This window comes from Nicotiana tabacum, chromosome 13 (genome assembly GCF_000715075.1).
Source record: "Nicotiana tabacum cultivar K326 chromosome 13, ASM71507v2, whole genome shotgun sequence".
Lineage (NCBI taxonomy): Eukaryota > Viridiplantae > Streptophyta > Magnoliopsida > Solanales > Solanaceae > Nicotiana > Nicotiana tabacum.
Window position 1 is genome coordinate 35,153,522 of NC_134092.1, and position 21,624 is coordinate 35,175,145.

Here is a 21,624-nt window from a genome sequence, read left to right on the forward strand (position 1 = left end):
AAGACAAATCCTTGTTCAATTGGACTGAGCTAAAATGTAGAACATGGGACGGATCATTGTGATACTTCCGGAGCATGAAAACATGGAACACTGGATGAACTGCAGATAAACTAGGTGGCAATTCAAGCTTGTAGGAGACCTCTCCCACTCTTTAAAGGATCTCAAATGGGCTGATATAACTAGGACTCAACTTGACCTTCTTCCCGAACCTCATCACACCCTTCATGGGTGAAACCCAGAGCAAAACTCGCTCTCCAACCATAAATGCTACATCACAAACTTTTCGATCAGGGTAATGCTTCTGCCTAGACTGTGCTGTACGAAGTCGATTCTGGATGAACTTGAAGTTCTCCAAGGCATCCCGAACAAAATCTGCACCCAACAATCTACCTTTCCCCGGCTCAAACCACCCAATTGGAGAACTATATCGCCTCCCATATAGGGCCTCATAAGGATCCATCAGAATACTCGATTGGTAGTTGTTGTTGTACGAAAACTCCGCAAGCGGAAAGAACTGATCTCAAGAACCCTCGAGATCTATGACACAAGCACGAAGCATATCCTCTAATATTTGAATGGTGCGCCCGAACTGTCTGTCTGTCTAGTGGTGGAATGTCATAATCAAATCAACCCGTGTACCTAACTCACGCTGTGTAGCCCTCTAGAAGTGTGATGTAAATTACGTGCCCCGATCAGAGATAATGGACATCGGCACGTCATGAAGTTGGACAATCTCGCGGATATAGATCTGAGTAGGCTGCGCTGAAGAATAGGTAGTCACCACTAGAATGAAATAAGCTGACTTGGTCAACCTATCCACAATCACCCATACAACATTAAATTTCCTCTGAGTCCATGGGAACCCAACAACAAAGTCCATGGTAACACGCTCTTATTTCCAATTTGGAATCTCATGTTTCTAAAGCAAGCCACCTGGCCTCTGATGCTCATACTTCACTTGCTGATAATTTAGTCACCGAGCTATATACTCCACATTGTCTTTCTTCATTCTCCTCAACCAATAATGCTGCCTCAAATTCTGAAACATCTTAGCGGCCCCCCAGATGAATAGAGTATCGCAAACTATGGGCCTCTTGAAGAACCAACTCACGTAACCCATCCACATTGGGCACACATAACCGGCCATGCATCCCCAACATACCGTCATCTCCAATAGAAACTTCCTTGGCATCGACGTGCTGTATCGTATCCTTAAGAAAACAAAATGGGGGTCGTCATACTGACACTCTCTTATGTGCTCATATAAAGAAGACCGGGAAACCACACAAGCAAGGACTCACCTAGGCTTTGAAACATCCAATCTAACAAATTGATTTGTCAAGGCCTGAATATCAATGGCTAGTGGCCTCTCTGCTACCGGTGGGTATGCCAAACTACCCACACTCTTCGCCTGCCGACTCAAGGCATCAGCCATCACATTGGCCTTCCCGGGATGATATAGAATGATGATATCATAGTCTTTAAGCAACTCTCACCAACTCCGCTACCACAAGTTAAGATTTTTCTGTTTGAAGAGATGTTGTAGACTCTAGTGGTCGGTATAGACCTCACAAGGGACACTGTACAAATAGTGCTGCCAAATCTTCAAGGCATGAACAATAGCTGCCAACTCCAAGTCATAGATATGATAATTCTTCTCATGAATCTTCAGCTACCGATATATGTAGGCAATCACCCTACCATCATGCATCAACACCGCACCAAGTACAATACGTGACACCTCATAGTACAGAGTGTAAGACCCTAAACTCGTAGGTGACACTAACACTGGGGTTGTAGTCAAGGTAATCTTGAGCTTTTGAAAGATATCCTCACACTCCTTGGACCATCTGAATGGAGCACCCTTCTGGGCCAATATAATCATAGGTGTAGTAATAGATGAGAAACCCTCTATGAAATGGCAATAATATACGGTCAAACCAAGGAAAATCCGCATCTTAGTATATAAAGTTTGTCTAAGCCAACTCTACACTGCTTCAATCTTCTTCAGATCTACCTTGATCCCCTCACTCGATACCACATGCCCCAAAAATGCCACCGAATCAAGCCAGAAGTCACACATTGAGAATTTTGCATAAAACTTCTTTTCTCTCAAGGTCTAGAGCACAATCCTCAAATACTGCTCATGATCCTCTCAGCTGTGGGAATACACAAAGATGTCGTCAATAAACATGATGATGAATGAATCAAGATAGGGCTAGAATACACAATTTAGAAGGTGCATAAATGTTGTTGGGGAATTGGTTAGCCCAAATGACATCACATGGAACTCATAGTGACCATACCGAGTCCTAAAGGTAGTATTTGAAATATCTAGATCCCGATTCTTCAGCTGATGATAACCTGACCGGAAATCAATCTTTGAGAACTAGAAGGTCTGTGATGTGGCCTATATAGGGGGCGAAAGGGTACTTTTGAAAGTTATGCTTGTGAAAGGAATGATGGGATTTGAAAAGAGAGTTAAGTTGAGTCCGAGTATTATTGGTCCATTTGAGGTGTTAGAGAGGGTTGGGGAGGTTGCTTAAAGGCTTAAATTGCCTCCCTGCCTAGTGGGGGTACATCCGATATTTTTTGTTTCTATGCTTTAGAACTATCATGAAGACAAGTCACATGTTTTGGACTTCAACATGGTGCAGTTAGATGAGGATTTGACTTATGATGAAGAGTCAATAGCTATAGTAGATCGGTAGGTTTGAAAGTTGAGATCTAAGGAAATTCCTTACATGAAAGTGCTTTGGAAGGGGCGGCCGATTGAGGAGGCTACGTGAGAGTCTGAGTACAATATGAGGAGAGGATATCCGCATCTTTTTACTAGTTCAGGTACAATTCTATATCCATTCGAGAATAAATGTTTTTTTAAAGGTGGAAATGTAACGACCGATAGGTCATTCTGAGTTCTAGATTTCCGTTTCATGCTTTAAGTATTTGAATAACCTAATTTGAAGAATTATAACTTGCGTGCATGGTCCATGTTGATTTTTGGAAAGTTTAAATGTGATATTTGCAAGAAAATTTGATTTTTTAAACTTTAAATTGTTGCAGTTGACCACGGTCAACATTATTGGTAAATAACCTCGGATCGGTATTATGAGGATTTCATAGGTTCATATTATGATTTTTGACTTGTGCAGTAACATTCTGTAAATCAAAATTAGTTATGGATGCATTAAATCAGTATTAATGTGAAGTCCTATCGGGATGAGTATGGGTGGAAACCGTTGTTTTGGAATCAAGACCGATATTGAGGTGCATAAAATTTGATAGAATCGACTAAGTTTATAGGAGGTACGTCTTATAGCCTTAGACAGTGCAAGGCCATGAAAACTCACGGCCATAGTCAGTGCAAGGCCATAAAAACTCACAGCCATAGACAATGTAAGGCACTGTCCAGGGCATCAACCTCAATGCCCTAGACAGTGCAAGGCACTATAGTTTTGGCGCTTTGCACAGTAATTTTGGCGCCTCTGACGATGCCCCGCGCCAACGAGGTTTACCCGAACTACTTTTATTTTCCTCCTCAATTTTGGGACGTGTTCACTTGTTTAAAAGCCCTACCTCATTCCCCTACATCCCAAACGTGAAAACCTACCCTAGAAAGGGAAGCTCTCAAGAACCTAACTTACCCAAGGTCCCTCCATCATCCAAGGTAAGTTCTAATGATGATTCTAAGTTAATTTCAATTCTCCAACACCTTATTAATATGGGTAAATCCTTTCACTCATTAGATATTCGGTCGAGACACCATTGTTGAGAAAGGAAACTCTAGAACTCGAATTCAAGAGGAGTGAACTTCGAAAAGGTAATACTTCTACTCACAAATCATTTATAACTATGACATGATGAGCTTTTATGAGGATAGTAAACGGGTTTGATAAAGAAAACCATAAGAACTATGCTAGGGTTTTGGATTATTGAATTATTATTGTTGTAAAAATTTGGGTGATTAGAAATGGTGTTAGTTACATCTATTTGGGATTGTAGAATCACCTAGAAGTAGTAGAATGAGAACTTGGTGAAGAAAACACCAATTACTAAGGGCTATGAGGCTTAAAATCCATAAGGTGTTTGATAAAATTCTTAAGTTACTAAAACAGGAGAATTAGTGCTAATATTGGGTCCTCTTGATATATATATTGACATATATTATCGTTGAAAGAGGCGACGAACATCGTGATACACTTAAAAAAGGCCGGAGCTAAGGTATTTGAGGCTAACTTTCTTTTGCATTTGGGAATGTTTATGATTCTCCCTACGTTCCATTCTTCATGACTATTACGAGTTTCCTCAGAACATAATTATGCCTTAGTCCCATGAATAGTTGTAGAACTTCTATTCTCTAGATGGCATAGTTTCATAATCGTTCAATATCCTATGAGTTTCAGTTTTGAAAAATCAATTTACTATGAATACATGTCTCAGTCTAGTTCTATTCAGCATTCAAATATCATGTAACTCAGTATGGTTCAGTATTTTAGTATCATATATTGCAGTATGATTCTCAGTTCCTAATTCTGAATTTCTGAATGTTGAACGCATGTATTTGGGCCTTAGGCCACAGTTTATGCTTTATGCATTTTTGGGCCTGTGGCCGCATTTAGGTATACGTATATTTTGGACCGAGGTCACAGTTTGTACGCGCGCGCGCAAACACACGCACAGACACACACACACACACACACACACACACATATATATATATATATATATATATATATATATATATATATATATATATATATATATATATATATATATATATATAGAGGGAGTATTCATAACCTTACTTCCTATGTTTAGTTCAGTTATTAGTTTCAGTTTCTGTATTTACAATTCTTTCTATGAGTTCTTTTACATACTAGTGCAATTCAATTGTACTGACGTCCCTTTTTTCCCGGGGCCTGCATCACGCGATGTAGGTAACGCTTTACAGGTTGACGATTTTTCTTGGTAGGGCATCTTGTATCAGCTATTGGTGAGCCCCAATCTTTTGAGGCTTTATCCTTTTTTTCAATCTTCAGTCTTTATAGTATTTCAGTTAGTAAGGTATGTTGGGGACCTTATCCCGGTAAACAATTAGCATTTCAGTATTCTTAGAGGCTTCGTAGACTATAGTTCAGTCAATCAGATGTTAGCAGACATTTATGTGTTAGCCTTGTCGGCTACTCATTTACCCTTGCAGGCTTTTCAGTATTTTCTGCATCTATGATATGTCAGTCAGACTCTTTAATAGATCATCATGTTGTATATTTATATCTAGATTACAGTTATACCACATGTTGATCCAACCATAGTTGGTTCGCTCGGTCACATGCAGTCAGGCATCGAGTGTCGTGTTATGCCTAGGCCATGGTTCGGGGTGTGATAAAGCTTGGTATCAGAGCCTAGGTTGAAGAGTCCTAGGGAGTCTATGAAGCCGTGTCTAGTGGGGTCACTTTTATGTGTGTGTGTGTGCCACACATGTAAACAGTTGACCACCAAGAAATTTTGGATTGTTTCATTTCTTTCATACTCTAGATTGTGCAGTTAGAGCTATGTTTTTCGGAATCCTTCTAACTCGTACGAATTACATATTTCAGAAAATGCCTGCAAAAATAAAGTAGACCACGAGGGCCTCAGCTACTAGCCAGGGCACTACGACTAATGGTGCTCAGGAGGAGGTCAATCCGGCCCAAGGAGTTGCAACGGGCTCAATGCCCAATGCTTCAGACATGGATTTCAGGGGAGCTATCCAGTTGCTCATCCAAATTGTTGCTACTCATGCTCAATGGCAGAAGACAAGTGTTGTTGATGTGACGGGTAGTTCTAGGTCCAGGGAATTCCTCAACATGAAACCTCCAATCTTCACAGGGTCCAAAAAGGCTGAGGATCTATAAAAGATATTTAGACTGATTCATGCTACAGACACTGGGGTAGCACAACTTGATGCGTACCAGCTGAAGGATGTTTCTAACACTTGGTATGAAATTTGGGAAGAGTTTTGAGGGGAGGATGCAGCTCCTACAACTTAGAAGGATTTTGCAGATGTGTTTCTTGAGCATTTTTCACCCATTGAGGTCTTGGAAGCTAAGGCTTTAGAGTTTGTGACACTCAAACAGAATGATATGAGTATGAATGAGTATTACCTCAAGTTCGTCTATCTTGCCAAGTATGCTCCGAAAATGGTACATGATATGAGGGCCAGAGTTAGGAGATTTGTTATGGGGCTTTCAGATGACTTGTTTGCTGACGCTAATATAGTTGTTCAGAACAATGACATGACCATTACTAAAATGGTAGCCTTTGTTCAAGGGAACTAAGACAGGTTGAAGGAAGAAGAGCGGCTACAGAGAGAGAGGGATATGGATTACAGTAAGAGAGCTAAGTCTGTAGGAAATTTCAGCCATGGAGAATCGCAAGGATGCAGTAATCGTCAGTTCTTCAGGAAACCAAAATTAGGATCTGCTCCATCTTCAGCAGGTGCACCAGTTCAGGGGTCCAAGTTTATCAAGAAAAATCAGAATTTCATAGCAACAGACTCGCAGTCACAGGCTAATGTGGGCTATAGAGTCCCTGGTTACCCTATTTTCAACACATGTTGTAAGAGGCACCTAGGGATGTGTCGGTCGAGAACTAATGGTTGCTTTGGGTAAGGTCAGCACGGCCACTTCTTGAGGGATTGTCCATCAACAAAGCAGAACAATGGAGGCAATGTAACTTAGTCCACTAATTCAGCAGCCCCTCAAAACTCTCAGGCCTAACAAGGGCGTGGTGCAGGAAAGTCTGGTTATATGGGTGGTGGTCGAAATCGCTTGTATGCACTGGCATGCCATCAGGATACAGAGGCTCGTGGAGATGTTTTCATAGGTATGCTAACATACTTCAACTTTGATGTTTACATTTTTATGGATGCGGGATCCACCCTATCTTATGTAATTCCATATATTGTTAAGAAATTTGGGATAGAACGAGAAAAGTTGTGTGAACCCTTTGAAGTGTCCACTCCAACTAGAGAATCAGTTATAACTAGACGTATCTATAGGGGGTGTCCAGTCAAAGTGTATCATCGCCTTACTGTATAAGACTTAGTAGATCTAGAGATGGTAGACTTCGATGTAATCATGGGCATAGATTGGTTAGAGTCTTGTTACGCCACAGTGGGTTGTAGAACCAAAATAGTAAGTTTCGAATTTCCCGGTGAACAAGTCTTAGAATTGAAGGGTGATGCAGTAGCACCTAAGGGTAGATTTATTTCCTACCTTAAAGCCATAAAGAATATTTCCCAAGGGTATATTTATCACCTGGTTAGAGTTAGGGATGGAGATGCTCAGATTCCCACTCTCCAGTCAGTACCAATTATAAATGAGTTACCAGAAGTGTTTCCCGGAGTCCCTCCTGATAGAGAGATTGACTTTGGAATTGATCTACTCCCCGATACGAAGCCGATATCTTTTCCACCTTATAGGATGGATCATGTAGAGTTGAAAGAGCTAAAAGTCTAATTGAAAGATCTTCTAGAAAAGGGATTTATAAGGCCAAGTGTCTCACCTTGGGGCGCTTCGGTCTTATTTGTCCGAATGAAGGATGGGTCTTTGCGCATGTGCATTGACTATTATCAGTTGAATAAAGTCACCATCAAGAACAAGTACCCTCTTCCTAGAATAGATGATTTATTTGATCAACTTTAGGGTGCCCAGTGTTATTCCAAGAGTGACCTCAGATCAGGGACCAACAGTTGAATGTTAAGGAAGGTGATGTGGCTAAAACAACTTTTAGGACTCATTATGGGCATTTCAATTTTTTGTAATGTCGTTTGGTTTAACGAATGTACCAACGGCTTTCATAGACCTTATGAATAGGGTCTTCATGCCTTATCCTTATGAATAGGGTCTTCATGCCTTATTGATGACATGCAGGATTATTGTTTATGAATAGGGTCTTCATGCCTTATCTTTATGAATTGTGTTTTTCGAGATAGACCATGCTGAACGTCTCGGAATTATGTTGCAGACACTGCATGATTACAAGCTATATGCAAAATTTTCTAAGTGTGAATTTTGGTTGAAATCAATAGCATTTTTGGGCCATGTCATCTCAGGCAAAGGCATGAAGGAGGACATTCAGAAAATAGAAGCAGTGAAGAATTGGCCTAGACCCACCTCAGTATCTAATATACGAAGTTTCTTGGGTATAGCAGGCTATTACAGGGCATTTCATAGAGGGATTTCCTCTATCTCGTCCCCTTTGACTAGATTGACTCAGAAGAAGATCAAGTTTCAGTTGTCGGACGCTTGCAAGAAACATTTTGAGGAGTTAAAGAAAAGGTTGACTTCAGCGCTAGTTTTGAATCTACCGGAAGGAACCGAAGGGTTCGTTGTTTATTGTGATGCTTCAGGGGTTCGTCTTGGGTGTGTGTTAATGTAGCATGGTAAAGTCATAGACTACACATCAAGACAACTCAAGGCTCACGAGAAGAATTATCTGACCCATAATCTCGAGTTAGCTACTGTGATATTTGGGCTAAAGATCTGGCAACATTATTTGTATGTAGTGCATGTTGATATTTTCACAGATCACAAGATTCTGTAGTGCATCTTCAAGCATAGAGAATTAAATCTTTGTCAGAGAAGGTGGCTCGAATTGCTCAAGGATTATGATATTGATATCCTCTATCATCCCGGGAAAGCAAATGTTGTAGCTGATACTCTTAGTCGATGTTCTACGGGAAGCTTAGCTCATGTTGAAGCAGACAAGAGAACTATGACGAAGGAAGTCCACCAATTAGCAATTCTAGTAGTTCGACTTTTGGACTCCGAAGATGGCGGCGTTGTTCTTCAGAACAGGGTTGAATCCTCCTTAGTAGCCGAAGTGAAGAAAAATAAGTTCAATGATCCCTACTTATTGTAGCTGAAGGAGGAGATTCACAAACACAAGACTACGGCTTTTGAACAATGGAGAGATGATGGTACTTTGAGATAAAGAGGAAGACTATGCATTCTATACATAGATGGGCTTAGAGAGCGTATTATATCAGAAGCCGACAATTTCAGGTATTCTATTCACCCAGATTCCACAAAGATGAATCGTGATCTTAAAAATATCTATTGGTGGAATGACATGAAATAGAACGTAGCAGATTTTGTGGCTAAGTGTCCAAATTGTCAACAAGTGAAAACCGAACACCAGAAGCCTGGTGGTTTGGCTTAGAGTAAAGAAATTCCCATTTGGAAATGGGAGATGATAAACACAGACTTCATAACAGGCTTACCTCGCTCGTTTTGAAAGCATGCTTCGATTTGGGTGATTGTAGACCGACGTACCAAGTCAGTTCACTTCTTACCAGTGAAGACTACAGATTCAGCAGAGGATTATGCAAAGTTATATATCCAGGAAATTGTCCGATTTCATGGGACTCCTTTGTCCATCATCTCAGATCGTGGTTCTTAGTTCACAACGAACTTTTGGAAATCCTTTTGGAAAGGATTGGGCACAAAGGTGAACCTCAGCACAGCTTTTCATCCTCAAACAAATGGCCTGGCAGAGCCCACCATTCAGACTCTTGAAGATATGTTGAGGGCGTGTGTTCTCGATTTTAAAGGTAATTGGGATGTTCATCTACTCCTCATTGAGTTTGCTTATAATAACAGCTACCACTCTACTATAAAGATGGCACCATACGAAGCTCTGTATTGGCGAAGGTATAGATCACCAATTGATTGGTTTGAAGTTGGCGAAGTGGAGTTGTTAGGACCCGATTTGGTCTAATAGGCTGTGGAGAAAGTCAAGTTAATTCAAGAGCATTTGAAGATAGCTAAAAGTCGCCAAAAGTCCTATTCGGACTTGCGGCGTAGAGACTTAGAGTTCCAAGTTGACGATTTTGTGTTTCAGAAAATTTCGCCTATGAAAGGCGTGATGAGATTTGGGAAGAAGGGGAAGCTTAGTCCCCGCTATATTGGGCCATATAGAATCTTGCGAAGGATCGGGCAGGTGGCTTATGAGTTAGAATTTCCACAAGAATTAGCTATTGTACACCCAGTGTTTCATGTGTCTATATTGAAGACATTCATGGGAGACCCTTCTCTTATGGTTCCTACAAAGATTATAGGGGTTAAAGATAGCCTAACTTACGAAGCAATTCCAGTGGCTATCCTTGATCGTCAATTCTGCAATCTCATAACTAAGGAAATAGCCTCAGTGAAAGTGTATTGGATGAATCAAAAGGTTGAAAAGGCTACGTGGGAATCCTAAGAGGACATGAAGTCCAGATATCCCCATCTCTTTGAAGAGCAAGCGGAAAATGTAGAAGGTACCTAACCTTCTCATTCAGACCTTATTTTCCAATCTCCTTATCTTTCAATATCTAGTCAGTTTAGTAGTCATTCAGTTTAGCACCTATTCAGTTCAGTATGCACGTGTTCATGACATTCCAGTGTTCACATGTTTTTGTCAGTCCTGTTTAACGTCCAGAGTTAGTCATATTTACAATCAAGACAATTATTCGAGGACGAATGATCCCAGCGGGGAGATAATGTAACAATCCGTAAATTTGAATTAGTTGGGGGAGTATTAAATGAGTATTAATGTGAAGTCATATCGGGATGAGTATGGGTGGAAACCGTTGTTTTCGAATCAAGACCGATAGTGAGGTGCATAAAATTTGATAGAATCGACTAAGTTCATGGGAGGTACGTCTTATAGCCTTAGACAGTGCAGGGCCATAAAAACCCACGGCCATAGTCATTACAAGGCCATAAAAACTCATGGCCATAGACAGTGCAAGGCACTGTCCATGGCATCAACATCAGCGCCCCAGACAGTGCAAGGCACTGTAGTTTTGACGCCTCTGATGGCTCCTTGCACAGTAATTTTGGCACCCCTGACGATGCCTCGCACCGAGGAGGTTTACCCGAGCTACTTTTATTTTCCTCCTCAATTTTGGGACGTGTTCACTTATTTAAAAGCCCCACCTCGTTCCCCCATATACCAAACATGAAAACCTACTCTAGAAAGGGAAGCTCTCAAGAACTTAACTTCTCCAAGGTCCCTCCATCATCCAAGGTAAGTTCTAACAACGATTCTAAGTTAATTTCAATTCTCCAAGACCTTATTAACATGGGTAAATCCTTTCACTCATTAGATATTCGGTCGAGACACCGTTGTTGAGAAAAGAAACTGTAGAACTCGAATTCAAGAGGAGTGAACTTTGAAAAGGTAATGCTTCTACTCATAAATCATTTATAACTATGAATTGATGAGCTTTTGGGAGAATAGTAAACCGGTTTGATAAAGAGAACCATAAGAACTATGCTAGGGTTTTGAATTGTTGAATTATTATTGTTGTAAAGATTGGGTGATGTGAAATGGTGTTAGTTACATCTATTTGGGATTGTAGAATCACGTAGAAGTAGTAGAATGAGAACTTGGTGAAAAAAAGACCAATTACTAAGGGCTTTGAGGCTTTACACCCATAAGGTATTTGATAAAATTCCTAAGTTACTAAAACAGGAGAATTAGTGCTAATATTGGTTCCTCTTTATATATATATTTACATAGATTTTCGTTGAAAGAGGCGACGAACATCGTGATACTCTTAAAAAGGGCCAGAGTTTAGGTATGTGAGGCTAACTCTCTTTTGCGTTTGGGAATATTTATGATTCTCCCTACGTCCCATTCTTTATGAATGTTACGAGTTTCCTCAGAACATAATTATGCCTTAGTCCCATGAATAGTTGTAGTACTTCTATTCTCTAGATGGCATAGTTTCATAATTGTTCAATATCCTATGAGTTTTAGTTATGAAAAATCAATTTAATATGAATACATGTATCAGTCTAGTTCTATTCAACATTCCAATATCATGTAACTCAGTATGGTTCAGTATTTTAGTATCATATGTTGCAGTATGATTCGCAGTTCCTAATTCTGAATTGCTGAATGTTGAACACCTATATTTGGGCCTTAGGCCGTAGTTTATGCTTTATGCATTTTTGGGCCTGAGGCCGCAGTTATGTGATGTATACTTGGGCCCGAGGCCACAGTTTGTGCACATATATATATATATATATATATATATATATATATATATATATATATATATATATATATTCAGATAAACAGTTGGTTCATCATTCAGAAGAGGGAGTATTCATAACCTTACTTCCTATGTTTCGTTCAGTTATCGGTAATCAGTTTAAGTTTCAGTATTTTTAGCTCCTTCCTTTAGATGTTATGCTTACTAGTACAATTCAAATGTACTAACATCCCTTTTTGCTCGGGGCCTGCATCTCGCGATGCAGGTAACGATTTACAGATTGACGATTCTGCTTGGGAGGACATCTTGTATTAGCTATTGGTGAGCCCTAGTCTTTCGGGGCATTATCCCTTTTTTCAATCTTCAGTCCTTATAGTATTTCAGTTAGTAAGGTATGTCGGGGGACCTTGTCCCGGTAAAAAATTAGCATTTCAGTATTCTTAAAGGCTTCGTAGACTATAGTTCAGTCGGTTAGATGTTTAGCAGACATTTATGTGTTAGCCTTGTCGGCTACTCATTTACACTTGCATACTTTTCAGTATTTTCCGCATCTATGATATGCCAGTCAGACTCTTTAGTAGATCATCATGTTGTATATTTGTATCTAGCTTACAGTTATACCACATGTTGATCTAGCCATACAGTTGGTTCGCTCGGTCACACGCAGTCAGGCACCGAGTACCGTATTATGCCCAGGACATGGTTCGGGGCATGACAATGCTTGGTATTATAGCCTAGGTTCAAGAGTCCTAAGGAGTCTATGAAATCGTGTCCAGTGGCGTCACTTTTATGTGTGTGTGCACGCCACACATGTAAACAGTTGACCACCAAGACATTTAGGATTGTGTCATTTCTTTCAACTCTTGATCGTGCAGTTAGAGTTATGCTTTCCGGAATCCTTCTAACTCGTACGAATTACGTGGTTCAGAAAATGCCTGCAAAAATAAAGTACACCACGAGGACCTCAGCTACTAGCCAGGGCTCTACGACTAATGCAGCTCATGAGGAGGTCACTCATGCCCAGAGAGTTGCAATAGGCTCATTGCCCAATGCTTCAACCATGGATGTCACGGGTGCTATCCAGTTGCTCACCCAAATTGTTGCTACTCAGGCTCAAAGGCAGGGGACAAATGTTGTTGATGTGACGGGTAGTTCCAGGTCCAAGGAATTCCTTAACATGAAACCTCCAATCTTCACAGGGTCCAAAAAGGATGAGGAACCGCAAAACTTCATTGATGATGTTCAGAATATATTTCGAGTGATGCATGCTACAGACACTGAGGCAGCATAGCTTGCTACATACCAGCTGAAGGATGTTGCTTACACTTGGTATGAAACATGAGAAGAGTCTTGAGGGGAGGATGCGGCTTCTGCAACTTGGAAGGAGATTGAAGGTGCATTTCTTGAGCATTTTCTACCCATTGAGGTCTTGGAAGCTAAGGCTTTTAAGTTTGAGTAACTCAAACAGAATGATATGAGTGTGAATGTGTATTACCTCAAGTTCGTCTCTCTAGCTAACTATGCTCTGAAAATGGTACATGATATGAGGGCCAGAGTTAGGCTGTTAGTTATGGGGCTTTCAGATGACTTGTTTGCTGATGCCTGCTCAGAACAATGACATGACCATTACTAAAATGGTAGCCTTTGTTCAAGGGAATGAAGACAGGTTGAAGGATGAAGAGTGGCTACAGAGAGAGAGGGATATTGGGCCATATAGAATCTTGCGAAGGATCGGGCAGGTGGCTTATGAGTTAGAATTGCCACAAGAATTAGCTATTGTACACCCAGTGTTTCATGTGTCTATATTGAAGAGATTCATGGGAGACCCTTCTCTTGTGATTCCTACAAAGATTATAGGGGTTAAAGATAGCCTAACTTACGAAGCAATTCCAGTGGCTATCCTTGATCATCAATTCTGCAATCTCATAACTAAGGAAATAGCCTCAGTGAAAGTGTATTGGATGAATCAAAAGGTTGAAAAGGCTACGTGGGAATCCTAAGAGGACATGAAGTCCAGATATCCCCATCTCTTTGAAAAGCAAGCGGAAAATGTAGAAGGTACCTAACCTTCTCATTCAGACCTTATTTTCGAATCTCCTTATCTTTCAATATCTAGTCAGTTTAGTAGTCATTCAGTTTAGCACCTATTCAGTACAGTATGCACGTGTTCATGACATTCCAGTGTTCACATGTTTTTGTCAGTCCTGTTTAACGTCCAGAGTTAGTCATATTTACAATCAAGACAATTATTCGAGGACGAATGATCCCAGCGGGGAGATAATGTAACAATCCGTAAATCTGAATTAGTTGGGGGAGTATTAAATGAGTATTAATGTGAAGTCATATCGGGATGAGTATGGGTGGAAACCGTTGTTTTCGAATCAAGACCGATAGTGAGGTGCATAAAATATGATAGAATCGACTAAGTTCATGGGAGGTACGTCTTATAGCCTTAGACAGTGCAGGGCCATAAAAACTCACGGCCATAGTCATTACAAGGCCATAAAAACTCATGGCCATAGACAGTGCAAGGCACTGTCCATGGCATCAACATCAGCGCCCCAGACAGTGCAAGGCACTGTAGTTTTGACGCCTCTGATGGCTCCTTGCACAGTAATTTTGGCACCCCTGACGATGCCTCGCACCGAGGAGGTTTACCCGAGCTACTTTTATTTTCCTCCTCAATTTTGGGATGTGTTCACTTATTTAAAAGCCCCACCTCGTTCCCCCATATACCAAACATGAAAACCTACTCTAGAAAGGGAAGCTCTCAAGAACTTAACTTCTCCATGGTCCCTCCATCATCCAAGGTAAGTTCTAACGACGATTCTAAGTTAATTTCAATTCTCCAAGACCTTATTAACATGGGTAAATCCTTTCACTCATTAGATATTCAGTCGACACACCATTGTTGAGAAAGGAAACTCTAGAACTCGAATTCAAGAGGAGTGAACTTTGAAAAGGTAATGCTTCTACTCATAAATCATTTATAACTATGAATTGATGAGCTTTTGGGAGAATAGTAAACAGGTTTGATAAAGAGAACCATAAGAACTATGCTAGGGTTTTGAATTGTTGAATTATTATTGTTGTAAAGATTGGGTGATGTGAAATGGTGTTAGTTACATCTATTTGGGATTGTAGAATCACGTAGAAGTAGTAGAATGAGAACTTGGTGAAAAAAAGACCAATTACTAAGGGCTTTGAGGCTTTACACCCATAAGTTATTTGATAAAATTCCTAAGTTACTAAAACAGGAGAATTAGTGCTAATATTGGTTCCTCTTGATATATATATTTACATAGATTTTCGTTGAAAGAGGCAACGAACATCGTGATACTCTTAAAAAGGGCCAGAGCTAAGGTATGTGAGGCTAACTCTCTTTTGCGTTTGGGAATATTTATGATTCTCCCTACGTCCCATTCTTTATGAATGTTACGAGTTTCCTCAGAACATAATTATGCCTTAGTCCCATGAATAGTTGTAGAACTTCTATTCTCTAGATGGCATAGTTTCATAATCGTTCAATATCCTATGAGTTTTAGTTATGAAAAATCAATTTAATATGAATACATGTCTCAGTCTAGCTCTATTCAGCATTCCAATATCATGTAACTCAGTATGGTTCAGTATTTTAGTATCATATATTGCAGTATGATTCGCAGTTCCTAATTCTGAATTGCTGAATGTTGAACACCTATATTTGGGCCTTAGGCCGTAGTTTATGCTTTATGCATTTTTGGGCCTGAGGCCGCAGTTATGTATATGTATACTTGGGCCTAAGGCTGCATATACACACACACACACACACACACACACACACACACACACACACACATATATATATATATATATATATATATATATATATATATATATATTCAGATAAACAGTTGGTTCATTATTTAGAAGAGGGAGTATTCATAACCTTACTTCCTATGTTTCGTTCAGTTATTGGTAATCAGTTTAAGTTTCAGAATTTTTAGCTCCTTCCTTTAGTTGTTATGCTTACTAGTACAATTCAAATGTACTAACATCCCTTTTTGCCCGGGGCCTGCATCTCGCGATGCAGGTAACGATTTACAGATTGACGATTTTGCTTGGGAGGACATCTTGTATTAGCTATTGGTGAGCCCTAGTCTTTCGGGGCATTATCCCTTTTTTCAATCTTCAGTCCTTATAGTATTTCAGTTAGTAAGGTATGTCGGGGGACCTTGTCCCGGTAAAAAATTAGCATTTCAGTATTCTTAAAGGCTTCGTAGACTATAGTTCAGTCGGTTAGATGTTTAGCAGACACTTATGTGTTAGCCTTGTCGGCTACTCATTTACACTTGCATACTTTTCAGTATTTTCCGCTTCTATGATATGCCAGTCAGACTCTTTAGTAGATCATCATGTTGTATATTTATATCTAACTTACAGTTATACCACATGTTGATCTAGCCATACAGTTGGTTCGCTCGGTCACACGCAGTCAGGCACCGAGTACCGTGTTACGCCCAGGACATGGTTCGGGGCATGACAAAGCTTGGTATTATAGCCTAGGTTCAAGAGTCCTAAGGAGTCTATGAAACCGTGTCCAGTGGGGTCACTTTTATGTGTGTGTGCATGCCACACATGTTAACAGTTGACCACCAAGACATTTAGGATTGTTTCATTTCTTTCAACTCTTGATCGTGCAGTTAGAGTTATGCTTTCCGGAATCCTTCTAACTCGTACGAATTACGTGGTTCAGAAAATGCCTGCAAAAATAAAGTACACCACGAGGACCTCAGCTACTAGCCAGGGCTCTACGGCTAATGCAGCTCATGAGGAGGTCACTCATGCCCAGAGAGTTGCAACAGGCTCATTGCCCAATGCTTCAACCATGGATGTCACGGGTGCTATCCAGTTGCTCACCCAAATTGTTGCTACTCAGGCTCAAAGGTAGGGGACAAATGTTGTTGATGTGACGGGTAGTTCCAGGTCCAAGGAATTCCTCAACATGAAACCTCCAATCTTCACAGGGTCCAAAAAGGATGAGGAACCGCAAAACTTCATTGAAGATGTTCAGAATATATTTCGAGTGATGCATGCTACAGACACTGAGGCAGCATAGCTTGCTACATACCAGCTGAAGGATGTATCTTACACTTGGTATGAAACATGAGAAGAGTCTTGAGGGGAGGATGCGGCTTCTGCAACTTGGAAGGAGATTGAAGGTGCATTTCTTGACCCTTTTACTACCCATTGAGGTCTTGGAAGCTAAGGCTTTTAAGTTTGAGTGACTCAAATAGAATGATATGAGTGTGAATGCGTATTACCTCAAGTTCGTCTCTCTGGCTAACTATGCTCTGAAAATGGTACATGATATGAGGGCCAGAGTTAGGCGGTTAGTTATGGGGCTTTCAGATGACTTGTTTGCTGATGCTAATATAGCTGCTCAGAATAATGACATGACCATTACTAAAATGGTAGCCTTTGTTCAAGGGAATGAAGACAGGTTGAAGGAAGAAGAGCGGCTACAGAGAGAGAGGGATATGGAATTCAACAAGAGAGCTAAGTCTGCAGGAAACTTTAACCATGGAGAATCGCAAGGAGGCAGTAATCGTCAGTTCTTCAGGAAACCAAAATTAGTATATGCTCCATCTTTAGCTAGTGCACCAGTTCAGAGGTCCAAGTTTAACAAGAAAAACTAGAATTTCAGAGCAGCAGACTCACAGTCACAGGCTAGTGTGGGATACAAAGTCCCTGGTTACCCTATTTGCAACATGTGTGGTAAGTGGCACCCGGGGTTGTGTCGTTCGGGCATAAATGGTTGCTTTGGGTGCGGTCAGCAGAGCCACTTCTTGAGGGATTGTCCATCAGCAAAGCAAAACAATGGAGGCAATGTAGCTCAGTCCACTAATTTTGCAGCCCCTCAGAACTCTAAGGCCCAACAAGGGCGTAGTGCAGGAAAGTCCTTGTATGCACCGCTTGTATGCACTGGCAGGCCGTCAGGATACAGAGGCTCGTGGAGTTGTTGTCACAGGTATGCTAACAGTATTTACCCTTTGATGTTTACGCTCTTATGGATCCGGGATCCACCCTATCTTATGTAACCCAATATATTGCTAAGAAATTTGGGATAGAACCAGAAAAGTTGTGTGAACCCTTTGAAGTGTCCACTCCAGTTGGAGAATCCGTTATAGCTAGACATATCTATAGGGGGTGTCCAGTCAATATGTATCATCGCCTTGCTGTAGAAGCCTTAGTAGAATTAGAGATGGTAGACTTCGATGTAATCATGGGCATAGATTGGTTAGAGTCTTGTTATGCCACAGTGGGTTGTACAACCAAAATAATAAGTTTCGAATTTCTCGGTGAACCAGTCTTAGAATTGAAGGGTGATGCAGTAGCACCTAGGAACAGGATTATTTCCAACCTTAAAGCCAGAAAGATGATTCCAAAGGGTATACCTATCACCTGGTTCGAGTTAGGGATGCAGATGCTCAGATTCCCACTCTCCAGTCAGTACCAATTGTAAGTGAATTCCCAGAAGTGTTTCCCGAAGATCTTCCTGGAGTCCCTCCTGATAGAGATATTGACTTAGGAATTGATCTACTCCCCGCCACTAAGCTAATATCTATTCCACCTTATAGGATGGCTCCAGCAGAGTTGAAAGAGCTAAAAGTCCAGTTGAAAGATCTTCTAGATAAGGGATTTATAAGGCCAAGTGTCTCACCTTGGGGCGCTACTGTCTTGTTTGTCCGAAAGAAAGATGGGTCTTTGCGCATGTGCATTGACTATCGTTAGTTAAATAAAGTCACCATCAAGAACAAGTACCCTCTTCCTAGAATAGATGATTTATTCGATCAACTTCAGGGTGCCCATTGTTATTCCAAGATTGACCTTAGATTGGGGTACCATTAGTTGAAGGTAATGGAAGGTGATGTTCCTAAAATAGCTTTCCGGACTCATTATGGCCATTTCTAATTTTTGGTAATGTCATTTGGTTTAACGAATGCACCAGCGGCTTTCATAGACCTTATAAATAATGTCTTCAAGCCTCATCTTGATTTATTTGTTATTGTGTTTATCAATGACATCTTGATTTATTCCCGTAGTGAGATGGACCATGCAGAACATCTCAAAATTGTGTTGTAGGCACTACAGGATCACAAGCTATATGCAAAATTTTCTAAGTTTGAATTTTGGTTGAAATCAGTAGCATTTTGGGGCCATGTCATCTCAGGCGAAGGCGTGAAGGTGGACATTCAGAAAATAGAGGCAGTGAAGAATTGACCTAGACCCACCTCAGTATCTGATATAAGAAGTTTCTTGGGTCTGGCAGGCTATTACAGGCCTTTCATAGAGGGATTTTCCTCTATCTCGTCCACTTTGAGTAGATTGACTCAGAAAAAGGTCAAGTTTCAATGGTCGGACGCTTGCGAGAAAAGTTTTGTGGAGTTAAAGAAAAGGTTGACTTCAGCGCCAATTTTGACACTATCGGAAGGAACCGAAGGGTTCGTTGTTTATTATGATGCTTTAGGGGTTGGTCTTGGATGTGTTAATGCAGCATGGTAAATTCATAACCTACGCATCGAAACCACTCAAGGCTCACGAGAAGAATTATCCGACCCATGATCTTGAGTTAGCTGCTATTATATTCACGGTAAAGATCTGGCGCCATTATTTGTATGGAGTACATGTTGATATTTTCATAGATCACAAGAGTCTGCAGTACATATTCAAGCAAAGAGAATTAAATCTTCGCCAGGAAGGTGACTCGAATTGCTCAAGGATTATGATGTTAATATCCTCTATCATCCCGGAAAAGCAAATGTTGCAGTCGATGCTCTTAGTTGGCATTCTATGGGGAGCTTAGCTCATGTTGAAGCAGACAAGAGCACTATGACGAAGGAAGTCTACCAATTAGCAAGTCTAGGAGTTCTACTTTTGGACTCCGAAGATGGTGGCATTGTTCTTCAGAACAGGGCTGAATCCTCCTTAGTAGCCGAAGTGAAGGAAAAGCAGTTCAATGTTTCCTACTTATTGCACCTGAAGAAGGGGATTCACAAACACAAGACTACGACTTTTGAACAAGGGGGAGACGATGGTACTTTGAGATACAGAGGCAGACTATGCGTTCCAGACATAGATGGGCTCAGAGAGTGGATTACGTTAGAAGCCCATAATTCCAGGTATTGTATTCACCCAGATTCCACAAAGATGAATCATGATCTTAAAGAGATCTAATGGTGGAACGACATGAAATAGAACGTAGCAGATTTTGTGGCTAAGTGTTCAAATTGTCAACAGGTGAAAGCCTAACACCAGAAGCCTGGCGGTTTGGCTTAGAGTATAGAAATTCTAGTTTAGAAATGGGAGATGATAAACATGGACTTCATAACAGGCTTACCTCGCTCGTTTCAGAAGCATGATTCGATTTGGGTGATTGTATACCGACTTACCAATTCAGCTCACTTCTTGCCAGTGAAGACTACAGATTCAGCAGAGGATTATGCCAAGTTGTATATGTAGGAAATTGTCTGATTTCATGGGACGCCTTTGTCCATCATCTCAGATCGTGGTGCTCAGTTCACAACAAACTTTTGGAAATCCTTTTAGAAAGGATTGGGTACAAGGGTGAACCTCAGCACAGCTTTTCATCCTCAGACAAATGGTCTGGCAGAGCTCACCATTTGGATTTTTGAAGATATGTTTAGGGCATGTGTTATCGATTTTAACGGTAATTTAGATGACCATCTACCCCTTATTGAGTTTGCTTATAATAACAGCTACCACTCTAGTATGAATATGGCACCGTACGAAGCTATGTATGGGCGAAGATGTAGATCACCAATTGGTTAGTTCGAAGTTGGCGAAGCGGAGTTGTTAGGACCTAATTTAATCTATCAAGCTATGGAGAAATTCAAGTTAATTCAAGAGCGTTTAAAGATAGCTGAGAGTCGCCAAAAGTCCTATTCGGATATGCGGCGTAGAGACTTAGAGTTCCAAGTGGATGATTGGGTGTTTCTGAAAGTTTCTCCTATGAAAGGCGTTATGAGATTTGGGAAGAAGGGGAAGCTTAGTCCCCACTATATTGGGCCTTATAGAATCTTGCGAAGGATCGTGCAGGTGGCTTATGAGTTAGAATTGCCACAAGAATTAGCTGTTGTACACCTAGTGTTTCATGTGTCTATATTGAAGAAATTCATGGGAGACCCTTCTCTTATGGTTCCTACAAAGATTATAGGGGTTAAATATAGCCTAACTTACAAAGAAATTCTAGTGTCTATCCTTGATCGTCAAATCCGCAAGCTCATAACTAAGGAAATAGCCTCAATGAAAGTGTATTGGAGGAATCAAAAGGTTGAAATGGCTACGTGGGAAGCCGAAGAGGACATGAAGTCTAGATATTACCATCTCTTTGAAGAGCAAGCGGAAAATGTAGAAGGTAACTAACCTTCTCATTCAGACCTTATTTTACAATCTCCATGTATTTCGGTATTCAGTCAGTTTAGTAGTCATTCCGTTTAGTACCTATTCAATTCAGTATCTCAACAGTTCAGTAATCATGTATTCATTCAGTTTAGTATGAACGTGTTCATGACATTTTAGTGTTCACATGTTTC

At 40.6% G+C, this 21,624-nt stretch overlaps 1 protein-coding gene across 1 annotated transcript; it reads left to right on the top strand.

Annotated features, from left to right (window-relative positions):
- The first annotated feature begins 19,861 nt into the window (after positions 1 to 19,861).
- On the top strand, positions 19,862 to 20,245 carry LOC142168061 (uncharacterized). The gene has a single exon (XM_075228720.1). It carries the CDS (start codon positions 19,862 to 19,864, stop codon positions 20,243 to 20,245), a length of 384 nt encoding a protein of 127 aa, XP_075084821.1.
- Positions 20,246 to 21,624: the final 1,379 nt, after the last annotated feature.

Bases quoted from the DNA above. Each gene is read 5' to 3' on its own strand.
- LOC142168061 (XM_075228720.1), top strand. From the start codon at position 19,862: ATGGGGAGCTTAGCTCATGTTGAAGCAGACAAGAGCACTATGACGAAG.